Source organism: Oryctolagus cuniculus, chromosome 2, assembly GCF_964237555.1.
Source record: "Oryctolagus cuniculus chromosome 2, mOryCun1.1, whole genome shotgun sequence".
Lineage (NCBI taxonomy): Eukaryota > Metazoa > Chordata > Mammalia > Lagomorpha > Leporidae > Oryctolagus > Oryctolagus cuniculus.
Window position 1 is genome coordinate 197780652 of NC_091433.1, and position 12489 is coordinate 197793140.

Consider the following 12489-nt stretch of genomic DNA (forward strand, 5'->3'; position numbering starts at 1 on the left):
CGGGGGCCCAGACAGGTGCAGGGCGGAGGGCAGGAGCACACCCCCAGAAATACAGGAGTAGGAGCTGTGGGGCCACAGCCGCCGCTTCCACAGAGGGGCACTGTCGTGAGGCTGTTGAAGCTTGAGCTTTGCACACCCCTGGCCCAGGCCTCCTCCACGCTGCCCACCTGGTCACCACAGCGTGCTGTGTTGTGTCTTACCCAGGCCCATATGGTGTCTGCCGTGACGAGCCAGAGAACTTGAGCCAGGTCAGGGACTCAGGCCAGTGACCAGGGACAGGGACCTCTGGCTGTCCTGACAGCCCTGTGGACACCATTCCAGTCCCCCATTAGGGGCACAGGGGCTCCAGCTGGACCCTGGAGCAGGGCCCTGCTGCTTGGCCCTTGTTAATTCCCTAAAGCTGCCGGAGGAGCCAGGGAGCTCTCCTGCCTCCATGCCAGTGCCACCCTCCTTTATGACTGTGGCCCCTGCGCAGTTGGTGCAGTTCCTGCTTTCTGGAATATTCAGGTATAAGCGGTTGAAGAAAGGGTGAAGGCCCGAAGACGGTCCCTCAGCCTATTTACATGTTCTCAGATGGGTAGGAAAATATCTCATTCATTTGAGTTTGTGGGAAAACATCCTGGTGCTGTGGAGCACTGGGGACCGTGGCCTCGGCTCCAGCGTCAGCAGCCAAGAGGGGCTTAGCGCAGATGCAGTGCCCAGGGCTCCACGTGCACTGTCTCAGGGAGCCCTCCCAGGGCCCCCAGACTGGGAGACTGAGGAATGAGGCTTAGGCATGTCCCGGCAGGGGGCATGGTGTACTCGGATTTGCTCTAGGACAGCAGCTTGGTGTTGGGGCAGGGAGGGGATGAGAGGGAAGGCGGGCAGCCCAAGGCCCTGTGAACACTTCCACAAGGTGTGCTTGCAGAGCTGGGCACCTGCATCTCATATACGACAGCCTGGGTCCCGGTCCCAGCTCCGCACCTGACTCCAGCCTCCTGCTAATGTGCACCCTGAGAGGCAGCAGATGATGGCTCAGGGAGCTAGGTCTCTGCCACCCACTTGGGAGACCTGGATGAGCAGATGGCAACTTTGATTCTGCACGTGGGCGTCTCGTGGGCACTTTCTGCTTCCCAGTTGGGCCCGTCGCAGTGGCACCCCCTGCCAGGGAGTCACTCACATCGGACACCAGCGCTGCCCTCATTCCTCCCAGCTCACTCCGCCTCCTGGGTATTTGAGGACTGAACCAGCATTTGTGGGATCTCTCCCTCTCCCTCTCCCCTCTCCCTCTCCCCTGTACACACACACACACACACACACACACACACAAATACAGACTGCTTCCTCATGGAGATGCTGTGACTGACCAGGAGCAGGGACCACTTGAGGACATGCCCCCTCCCCACATGGCCCTGCCCTCCCATCCACAGAGCCGTCCCCCAGTTCATGAAGTTCACGCAGATCCTGACAGAGTCACCACACTGAAAACCTGACAGAGCCAGAAACAGACAGTGAAGAAATAACAGTGGTAAATGAGTGGACCAGCAGCCAGATGGGTGGGTTAATGGATGTCTTGGCTGGCAGCCCTAGGACATCGGCGCTATTGGGAGGGAATCTGGCTTCCCACGAGGAGCCCTGGCAGATGGAGCAAAACCCACAGCCTCGACCAGGTACCTGCCACAGGTGGACAGCAGCTCCTGGTCTCTCTGCTGATGCTGTGCACTTGACTTTGCTCAAAGACCAAGAACTCCTCTCTCCAAGCACAGCAGGTGAGTCTCAGATCCCTGAAACCTTAATAGACTCGTGGCTTTGACCTTCTGATGAGTGGATAATTACATGCAAGGAAATTTCAAGACTCTCATCAAGACCAGCAAAGGGGCTGGACTGCACCTGTGTACAAGTGAACACATCGGCCTGTCCCAGCTTCATGGATGTTGGCGGAAGACATGAGACAAAGGACTTTACCATGGCCAGTGGCCGCCCTGGACAGAGGGCTGGCATTTCTCACCCGCTCCTGAGCCCCCCGTCCCCCAGGTTCCAGGAAGAAGAGCAGGAGTGGTGGGTCGGTTGCAGGGGAATCCTTGAGCAGAGGGGACTAGTAGCTTTCACAGAAGGCAGGGGCAGCCTCTGTCCGATGCTGGTCAGTGAGCAGCCTGTCCGGGCCACTGTCTCCAGCGTCCTGGCTGTGGGCAAGCTTGGCTCCTTCTCTAGAGAGGACGGCAGGAGCCACCACCTCTATCTCCCTGGCCCAAGAGCAATAACCCAGAAGGAACTGACTCCTGCCTGCACCCCCGGTGAGTGGCCTGTACCTGGCTGGGGAGAGACCCTGTGGAGCCACGCCCCAAGCCAAGCCCTGGGTCAGGGACACCATGAGGTCCACGGTAGGTTTGGGGGTAGTGTGTCCCACAGCAGCAGCCAATAGATAGAACCGCAGGAGACAACAGATGACACACCTCCCAAGGTAAAGTTTGGAGAATTTATTTTGGTTACCTGAAGTCTGGGCTTACAGAAAAAGTAAATAGTCCCTACCTGGGTAATAGCGAGAGGGAACCTGTCTTTCAACCTCGGTGAAGTGAAGTGCGCCTGCTCTCCCACAGAGCCCAGAGAGAAGGAAGTGACTGAAGACCCGGCTTCTGTCCCGGTGCGAGTTAAAGCCCCCAGCCGTGAGCTGGGACAAGGCGGGAGGGCCCGCAGCCGCGGCTCACACGCTCTCCTTGTCGAACTCGCACAGGAAGTACATGGTGATGTGGCAGGCCACGTCGTTCCAGCCCCCGGAGGCCACCATCTCCACGCAGTCCTCCTCGTCGTAGGCGTTGTTGGGCTCGCCGCCGCGCCACTTGCTGAAGGCCTGCACAGGCGTGCGGTCCGAGTACACGAAGGCGCCCTCCTGCTCCAGGTCATTGATGCCGATGAAGACGCGTGCCAGGCCCGCCTGCGCCAGGTACGCGGCCATCAGCCCGTTGGCCGCTTCGTCCTTGGGCATGGCCAGCGTGCCGCCGCGGCCCTGGCAGGACAGCTGGGCGTCTGCGTACCTCTTCTCCTCCTTCACCAGCAGGTACAGCTTGCTGTCCGTCTCCCGCACGCCGGCCACAGCTGCGGGGGAGGGCAGGGCTGGAAAGTGAGCACTTGCATTTCCGTAAACAAACTTGATGCGCACCCGGCACCGCGCGCGCACCGCACGCACCGCGCGCACGGCACATCACACACTGCAGGCACAGCACACACCGCACACAGCCGGCGGGGGCATCAGGGCTGGGAGGAGGGAGGCACAGGCGAGGCAAGCACTGAGAACAACACACCATTTTTGATGAACTTCAGCTCGCTTGTCAGCTGGGTGACCTGGTTGTCCATCTCGCCAATGGCCTTGCGGAGCTGGCTGCACTCACACGGGATGCCTGTGGACACAGCCCACGGTGTCAACGGGGTGAGCAGGGGGAGGCTCAGAGTGCACCCCTCCCCCAGATATAATCTTTATAAGAACTTAGCTGAAAGGCAGAGAGACAGAAGGACCCACATCCACTGGCTCACTCCCCAAATGCTCACACAGCCAGGGCTGGGCCAGGCTGAAGCCAGGAGCCCAGAGCTCAATCTGGGTCTCCCATGAGGGTGGTAGGGACCCAAGTACTTGGGCTGCCACTGCTGCCTCCCAGGTACATACTGGCAGGAAGCTGGAATCAGAAGTGGAGGGCTGGTGCTGTGGCATAGGAGGTTAAAGCCTTGGCCTGCAGCACCGGCATCCCATGTGGGCGCTGGTTCCAGTCCCAGCGGCTCCACGTGTGATCCAGCTCCCTGCTTATGTGCCTGGGAAAGCAGTGGAGCATGGTCCAAGTGCTTGGGGCCCTGCACCCATATGGGAGACCCGGAAGAAACTCCTGGCTTCAGATCAGCTCAGCTCTGGCTGTTGCGGCCATTTGGGGAGTGAACCAGTGAATGGAAGACTTCTTTTCCTCTGTCTCTACCTCTCTCTATAACTCTGTTTCAAATAAATAAAATAAATCTTAGAAAAAAAAAAAAGGAAACGGAGCCAGTGCTCAAGCTCAGCACTGTGATGAGGGATACAGACACCCCAGGCAGCATGTTAACCATTATGCCAAATGCCCTCCCCAAAATATAAATCACTTTCAACAAGCCCACCATTTGAGCCACAGTAAGGATTCCATACTTGGTGCTAGAGACAAGGAGCAGCAGTGGAAGGAGTTGGGGGAGGGGCAAGAGCAGATGAACTTTTCCTGTACATGGCAGCGGCTGCAGTGGGAGATCAAAGTGACGGTGCAGGGGAGCAGAGGACCACGAAGGGATAGCAGGGGTCACGCTGTGGAGCTGTGGGGCTGTGGGGCCGTGGGAAGTAGCAGGGGAGAGATGGCAGAACTGGAAGGGGTGGGACCAGCAGGGACTTGGCCAACATCTGAACGCGGAGTGAGCTGGGAGGAATGAGGGCAGCGCTGGTGTCCGATGTGAGTGACTCCCTGGCAGGGGGTGTCACTGCGACAGGACTAACTGGGAAGCAGAAAGTGCCCACGAGACGCCCACGTGCAGAATCAAAGTTGACATCTGCTCAGAGCACAGAGTGAGCATTGCTGGCAGGGGCGTGGAGATGCCAGGAGGGAGGGGTTCCAGGCAGCCACACTGGACTCCAACAGGGAGCAGGATGCCAGTGTCATAGGAACCTGGTGGGAGCAAGGCCCAGGGGGCCGTGCCCCAGAGGCCAGGCACCGCTGCAGGCCAGCTGGGAGCCCCCACACTGATCCCAGGCATGTCTCAGCAGGATGCAAGGACAGAGGCAGGAAGTGGAGGCCTGAGTAGGAAACATTCAGGAAGCCTGGGTGGGGAAGAGCTGGAACAGGCCAAGTTAGGGAGGGCTCCTTGGAGGCCTTTAAAGCTTTGTTGTAAGAGGGGAGACACTTGAAGTCCAAGGGGTTAAGCCACTGACTGTTTTAACCTGAGATCAAGTCCTAGCTGCTCCACCTCCAACCCAGCTTCCTGCTAATGCCTGAGAGGCAGCAGGTGATGGCCCAAGTGGACTCAGACTGAATTCCTTACTCCTGATTTCAATCTGGCCCAGCCCTGGCTGCTGGAGGCATTTGGGGAATTAAGTAGTGGATAGAAGATCTCTCTGTCTCTCCCTCTCTCTCTCTCTCTACCACTCTTTCAAATAACTAAATTTTTAAATAATAATGATGATAAAGGAAACACTGGAGTGCATTTAAATGATAACTTGCAGAAGCTGATGAGAAAGTGACAGACTGGGGGCCAGCGCTGTGGCATAGCAGGTAAAGCTGCCACCTGCAGTGCCGGCATCCCATATGGGTGCAGATTTGAGTCCTGGCTGCTCCACTTCCGATCCAGCTCTCTGCTATGGCCTGGGAAAGCAGTAGAAGATGGCCCAAGTCCTTGGGCCCCTCCACCTGTGTGGGAGACCTGGAAGAAGCTCCTGGCTTCAGAATGGCAAAACTCTAGCTGGTGTGGCCATCTGGGGAGTGAACAGGCAGATGGAAGACCTCTCTCCCTCTGTCCCTCTCTCTCTGCTCTGCCTCTCTGTAACTCTGCCTTTCAAATAAATAAATATATCTTTAAAGGGGGAGAGGGGTGGACAGAATGAAGAGGAGGACTGTGCTCAGCCTCACCAATGGGGTGGGACACAGGTGTTCTGATGGGGGGGCGGGTCAGGAAGCAGAGCCGGGGGAACAACCTCCCCTCTACAGGAACAGCAACAGCTGCCGTTTTGAGTCTTGCAGTGCAGCAGGTGTCGTTCTGAATGCCTCACACATTCAGGCCAAAAACCCCCACCCAGCCTGCACCTGCACACAGCTGCCACCCCTGCCTCACATGGGAGAACAGGGAGACCCCTAACTGCCCATCACCTCAGCCAAAACACCCCCGTGTGTGCAGAGGCCTGGCTTTCAGCCCAGGAAGGCAGAGCGGCTGCTGATTCGTGCTCCCAGCTCCACCACCTGCGCCCCCTGCCTGACAGCAAGCCCCCAGACCCTGCTCAGAACACAGGGCTGACGGGCAACCTGGATGACGTCGTCTCGGTTCTGCCAACCACTGTCAGGCTGCTCGTTCCTCCTGGTCCTTAGGGATCCTCACCTTCCTCCTGTGAGGAGCTGGGCTTGGCCCCTCAGCTTTCTGGTGGGGGGCTCCACGTGGCCCTGCATCTCTCTGTAGGGTCTGGAGCCCAGTGTTCCCCGCCCCCACGCTGCAGTGTGCAGGCGGCACACCCCACACCCTGCCCCCCCCCCCCCCGGGCCTTTTCCTGCCAGATCCCACCGTTCTCAGCCTGGCCCTGCATCTGGGCTTCCTTGTGGACGCTGGGTCCTAGAGCTCACAGCAGGAAGCCAGGAATTCCTCAGGCCTCTCACACAGGCCCCACCTCTGCTCTTGTGCATTGGAAACCTGATGTTTGGCGGATTTGGGGCTTTATTGTTTGCATTAATGGAAGTTTTACCTAAGACCTACTTTTAAGTTGTCTCCATGCTCAGTAATGTTTGAGGTCACAGAAGCTTCCTCGGGAGACACCTCCCCATGCAAGTGGGCCGTTTTGCTTCTTCATTTTCCTTCCAAACTTTTTATTTAAAGATTTATTTATTTATTTATTTGAAAACTAGAGTGACAGAGAGAGAGGTGGAGACAGAGACGGAGACGGAGACGGAGACAAAGAGAGATCTTCCATCCCCTTGTTCGCTGCCCAAATGGCCACAGCGATGGTCAGGGCTGAGGCAGGCTGAACTCAGGAGCCCGGAATTCCATCTGAGTCTCCCCATGGGTGGCAGGGATCCAAGCAATTGGGCCATCTTCTGCTGCATTCCCAGACTATTAGCAGGGAGCTGGATTGAAAGTGGAGCAGCAGGGACTCCAAACACTGCTCTGATGTGGGATGCCGACACTGCAAGCAGCTGCACTATAACAGCAGCTCCTTCCCTCCATTCCTTCCTTCCGAGGTCAGCTGATCAAATCCTGTCCCCTAAGGGTAAGGGCTCATCCCAGGGGCCTTCCTGTAGAAGAAAATTCACCATAGAAATGCTCCACAAAAGGGTTGGTGGACAAGGCCAGGACTGGTCAGTGACAGGTACACCCTTGATGGACAAGATTGATCCGTGACAGGTGCTCCCTTGATGGACAAGAGCAGGACTGGTAAGTGACAGGTGCACTCTTGATAGACAAGAGGAGGACTGATTGGTGATTGGTGCTGCCTGTTTTCCTGGCCATACTGCACTTATTTACATTTTTTAAAGTGCAATTTTAATACATATAATTAATATTTTATGCCATACCTGGTTCTCCGTTTGGACCAGGGGGTCCTATGTCACCAGAATCTCCTTTTTCACCTGGAAAAGAAAAGCAAGGTGATGTCACCACGCACAAGTGGACGTGATCCCTGTACTAACAACACCACGGTTAAACATTAAGCTTTCTTGCACAATGCCCTGGGATCTGCACACCCACTTCTCTGCTGTGAAGCACAGGGAGCTATAATGTAACACAGGGACCAGGTGCACACCATGGGATCTGGGGAATTATCTGACGGTCATGTCTAAGTCCACTCTGGACAGTCCAGCCATTTCACACACTGCTTTGTGGACATCACCTTATGCATCCTTAACCCTGTGGGTGGTGACTGATGCTGAGGCCAGCTCCCTATGTGTCTTCTGTCATAGCAGGAAGACCCGTAGCGTACAAGGTCGGAGCTGGAGTGGACCTCCGTGAGGATCACAAGCAGCAACTGGCTCCGTCAGAGCCCTCCTGAGAGCATGGGGTGTGGAAGGGCCCAGACACCTGCCGCCCGGGCTCTCTCCTGGTGGGCGGGACAGGCCACTCGACCCCTCTGCCTCTCAGCTCCTCCCAGCATAGGAGGCTTCTGGGCTGAACAAGAGGATGCTGACAAACAATGAGCAGTTATGTGAGTTACGCACATACACGCCTACTTGAAAAAGTGTACAGAAAGTGCAATTAAAAGTTTATTTTAGAGGAGCCGGTGCTGTGGCATAGCAGGTAAAGCCGCTGCTTGCAGTGCTGGCATCCCATATGGGTACCAGTTCAAGTCCCGGCTGCTCCACTTCTGATCCAGCTCTCTGCTATGGCCTGGGAAAGCAGTGGAAGATGGCCCAAGTCCTTGGGCCCTGCACCAATAAGGGAGACTTGGAAGAAGCTCCTGGATCCTGGCTTCAGAATGGCAAACTCCAACCATTGCAGCCATTTGGGGAGTGAACCAGCGGATGGAGGACCTCTCTCTCTCTGCCTCTCCTTCTCTCTCTGTGTAACTGACTTTCAAATAAATAAAATCTTAAAAAAAAGAAAGAAAGAAAGAAAGAAGCTATCTTGAAAAAAAAAAGTTCATTTTGGTGCAAAAAAAACCTGAAATCGTGGGGCCAGCACTGTGGCATAGCGGGTAAAAGCCACTGCCTGCAGCACCGGCATCCGATATAGCTGCTGGTTTGAGTCCCAGCTGCTCCACTTCCAATCCAGCTCCCTGCTAATGTGCCTGGGAAAGCAGCAGAAGATGGCCCAAGTTCTTGGGCCCCTGCACCCACATGGGAGACCTCGAAGAAGCTCCTGGCTCCTGGCTTCGGTTGGGCCCAGCTGTGGCTGTTGTGTCCATTTAGGAAATGAACCAGTGGATGGAAGGTATCTCTCTCTAACTCTGCCTTCAAAATAAATAAGTAAACCTTTATAAAAAATCAAAATCATGCTGAATTTTTTCACAAGGGGTATTTTGCATGACCTTTCTGAAGGCCCTCGTATTCTACAGTGCTCTCTCCTCTCCCAGAAGAACCTAAGGTCTCCACTGAAAGGGTGGCATCTTCTGCATCTCCAGATTCAGGTGCCATTCACAAAATGGCAGTCTCTGCTCAACTGACCACTTTGTCTTCCTTTCCCAGCATCGCGGCTTGACAATGACTGACAGCTGAGCTTGACAAGGGGCCAGGAGGATCTCAGATAAGCAAATAAGGGTGGTCTTGGCCAGCTGCCCCTGGTGAGATCTTTATATTGGTCCAGAGCTCCTGCTGTGTGCTAACAGTATGCACAACCCTCTCCATACACCAGCATCCACTGCACACCACACACAACAGCCAACAGGTGGAAACAGTCCGAGTGTCCCTCAGCAGGTGAATGGGTAAGCAAAGTACAGTCTATCCATGCAAGGGACTGTTAGCTCTAAAACAGAAGGGAGCTCTGGCAGCTGCTGCAACATGCATGAGCTGTGAAAGCATTGTACTGGGTGCAGTAAGCCAGACACGTAGGTGAGATGTGTAGCGTAAGCCAATCCCCGGAGACAGGAAGCCGATGAACAGCTGTCCAGCTGGGGAAGGGGTGTGGAGTTGCCGTTTAACTAGGACCACATCTGGGGGTGATGTGAATGCCCAGCCCTGAGATGTGTTTATGGTCGTGGAACTGGACACTGCAAAGTAACTGAGGTGGCAAACCTTCGGTTGTAAATATTTTAGCACAGCTTTTTTAAGCTTTGTAAAGCCTGCGGAGCCCTCGTTACATCATGCTTGCTGCCTTGCTCTCTTTTTTTTTTTTTTTTTTTTTTTTTTTTTTGACAGGCAGAGTGGACAGTGAGAGAGAGAGACAGAGAGAAAGGTCTTCCTTTTGCCGTTGGTTCACCCTCCAATGGCCGCCGCGGCCAGCGCGCTGCGGCCGGCGCACCGCGCTGATCCGATGGCAGGAGCCAGGAGCCAGGTGCTTTTCCTGGTCTCCCATGGGGTGCAGGGCCCAAGCACCTGGGCCATCCTCCACTACACTCCCTGGCCACAGCAGAGGGCTGGCCTGGAAGAGGGGCAACCGGGACAGAATCCGGTGCCCCGACCGGGACTAGAACCCGGTGTGCCGGCGCCGCTAGGCGGAGGATTAGCCTAGTGAGCCGCGGCGCCGGCCTGCCTTGCTCTCTTTAAAGGCTTGGCCACGCCTAGACCAGGTGCTTCCCAAAGGCCTGCCTGCCCTCCCCATCACACGAGGAACAGGCCTGGGATCAGAACCAGCCACCCGAACTCACTGACAGTTCCAACTCCAGACATCGGCTCGTGCTGCCGGGTTAACCTGCTTCAGGGCCAATCTGTGAACCCAGGCACCACAACCAAATGCCCTCCTACCCGTGGTTCTCAGTGCAGCCTTGTGCCAACCACTGGCGCCCCCAGCTCAGCCTCCTCACTGCCAGCACACAGTGGGGCCCCAAGGAGGCTCCCCCGAGACCACCAAGGAGAGCTCCGGCCACCCTCCCCCCAGGTCCTCCCTCCCTCAGCCCATGGTGTCCTCCAGAGTCCAGCACAGGGGTGGGACCAGCCCTGGCTTCAAAGGTGATGCCGAGGACAGGGGTATGGGGCAGAGCACTGCTGAGCAAACCCATGGCAGAGGCTCTGGGGCCGCCTGGCCCCTCCTGAGGAAGCTGCGGCTGAGAAGTCCAGGCCCTGCCCAGGCCCGGGAGTCCCTGCAGGCGATGCCCTGCAGAAGTGGGGACGCAGAGCCAGCAGCCAGCTGTGGTCCCTCACAGAACAGGAGCATCGCTGCAGAACTGACCCAGTGTGTGTGAGGCACAGAAGCACAGCTGAGAACATGAAGCAAGAAGATTTGGGCTCCAGTTATCCTCAGAGTCCAGAACCACGAGCCTGGGAGGGAAATGAGGCAAGAATCACATCGCAAATACCTTTAGCACCAATGGGACCAATCTTTCCATGACGACCCACACTGCCTTTCTGTCCTTTGTCCCCCATGTCTCCTGTGGAAAACAACAAGATCAAAGTCGGTTGATGCCCAGGTGAGGAGGCTCCTCCTCAGCGTCTCATGCTCACGCCCAGGGGACACAGAGGCTTCCTACACACGGTCAACACGCTCACAGGCCATCACACACGCACAAGAGGAGTCTACACACACAGCTCTTGATCTCTTCAAGGTCACACCCAGGACAGTCACAGCTTCATGGGTTACCTGTTGACATATTTCCCAAGGGCAGACACAGTCCCCTAACACCCTCACTATGGACCAGGGGCAGCCAGATGGCACCTCCCTCAGTGCTACCTCTCCTGGGTTCTTCCTACTGTGACTGTGTGAGGAGGAGGAACGAGGCGCTTCCCTGCAGCCCAGCCACACGGTGCCTCCCGCCTCCTGTTCCTGCACCCAAACCAAACCAAGCACCTACGACTGCACACACAGACCGGGCTCCCCTCTGGATCTCCAAAGAGGAGTAGGGCAGCTGGGCAAGGAGGACCCTGGACCGTCCCACTGTAGCTCTCATCATGTGACCGGTTCTGAAGCCGAGACCTGTCCCTGTGCCTGGCAGCACCTGTCACCGGGCATGGCGTGCCAGGCGGTCGTGTGGGTCCTTGCCCCATCTGCCCCACCTCTTACTCATAGCAAGAGCAGGCAGTGCTGGCCTCCCTCCCGCAGGGGCCCCAGAGCACCGTGTCCACCCTCTGGACAGTGACAGAGGAGTGGCAGCCTTCGCCCAGCCGTGGAGCCAACCAAGTCACAGGACAGCTCTGTGGCACTGAGTCCCTCCTACAGCACAGCCCTGGGCAGCCACCCTGCTGCCTGCTGGATGTCGCCACAGACCAAGTGCCGCTCATCGGGGCCAGGGTTGCGGGTTTTTTTCTCAGACACGTTGGTGCATGATTAGGATGTATAATCACCCACAACGCAAACTGTTGCAGCTCTGCAAGAGAGAGGAGGTGAAAGGGACTCGGTCCCCCGTGACACTGACCCAGACTTTGCTGCCCGGAACTCCCAGGCTCGTCTTGCTAAGTAGTTACATCCTCTGAACTCACAGCAGAGGCCAGAGCACAGAGCGTGGGTGGCAAAGGACACACACACACACACACACACACACACACAGAGGACTGGCTCAAATCAAGCACTTGTTTACAAAGCATATCCACCCTGTCTGTGACGGAAATGATTGACAGCACGGCCTGCGGCACAGCCCCAGAACGAGAGAGCCCTGGTTGCTTTCCTGCTGCTAAGGGGGCCACACCCTACCTGTAGGGGCCAGGCGGGGCAGGGGAGGGCCTACCCACCTAGGCATCTCAGGGCTGATCTGAGCCACAGAGGAGATTCCGGAATGCTGCACAGCTCCTGCCCATGTCACACAGAGGGACCCCTGAGTCCGTGCGACTGAGGTCACCCGGCCCACTCATCCGACGTCCCAGGTGCATTTATCCCAAGGTGGGGAGAGAAGCAGAGCACCTGAGGGCCCCACAGGTCTGGAAAGAGACTGCTCCCAGCTCACAGTGTTCAAAAGGAAACCACCACAAGTTTACTCCCAGAGGTGCCACATCAAAGGTAAACCTGCTCCGACTTCTCTTTGTGCCCTAACGTCCTTCAGAGGAAACGTGTCCGCCATCAGCTCACCAGCAGGCGCCTCTGGGGCTCTCTGCTTGCTGCGGAGCCTGGACGTGGAGCCCATTCCCCAATGCCTCTGGCCCATACCCAGGCAACTGCTGCACAGATTCTTGTCTGTGCAGACAGAAGCCGCCACCAATGCTGGGCATCTGTGTCCTGTGCACAGCCTCCCATTTC

At 56.6% G+C, this 12489-nt stretch overlaps 1 protein-coding gene across 4 annotated transcripts in view; it reads right to left on the reverse strand.

Annotated features, from left to right (window-relative positions):
* Positions 1-2441: 2441 nt before the first annotated feature.
* COLEC11 (collectin subfamily member 11) overlaps positions 2442-12489 on the reverse strand; it is a 38488-nt gene continuing 28440 nt past the window's right edge. Inside the window, exons 5-8 of one of the 4 annotated variants that reach the window (XM_017350634.3) lie at positions 10622-10693; positions 7251-7304; positions 3279-3374; positions 2442-3090 (exon numbers count right to left, since the gene is read on the reverse strand). In XM_017350634.3, the coding sequence (XP_017206123.1) occupies positions 2681-3090; positions 3279-3374; positions 7251-7304; positions 10622-10693 (632 nt within the window). In that variant the 3' untranslated portion in view covers positions 2442-2680. The remainder of the gene's footprint in view (positions 3091-3278; positions 3375-7250; positions 7305-10621; positions 10694-12489) is intronic. The other 3 variants (XM_051833285.2, XM_051833286.2, XM_051833287.2) reach the window with 3 other exon arrangements.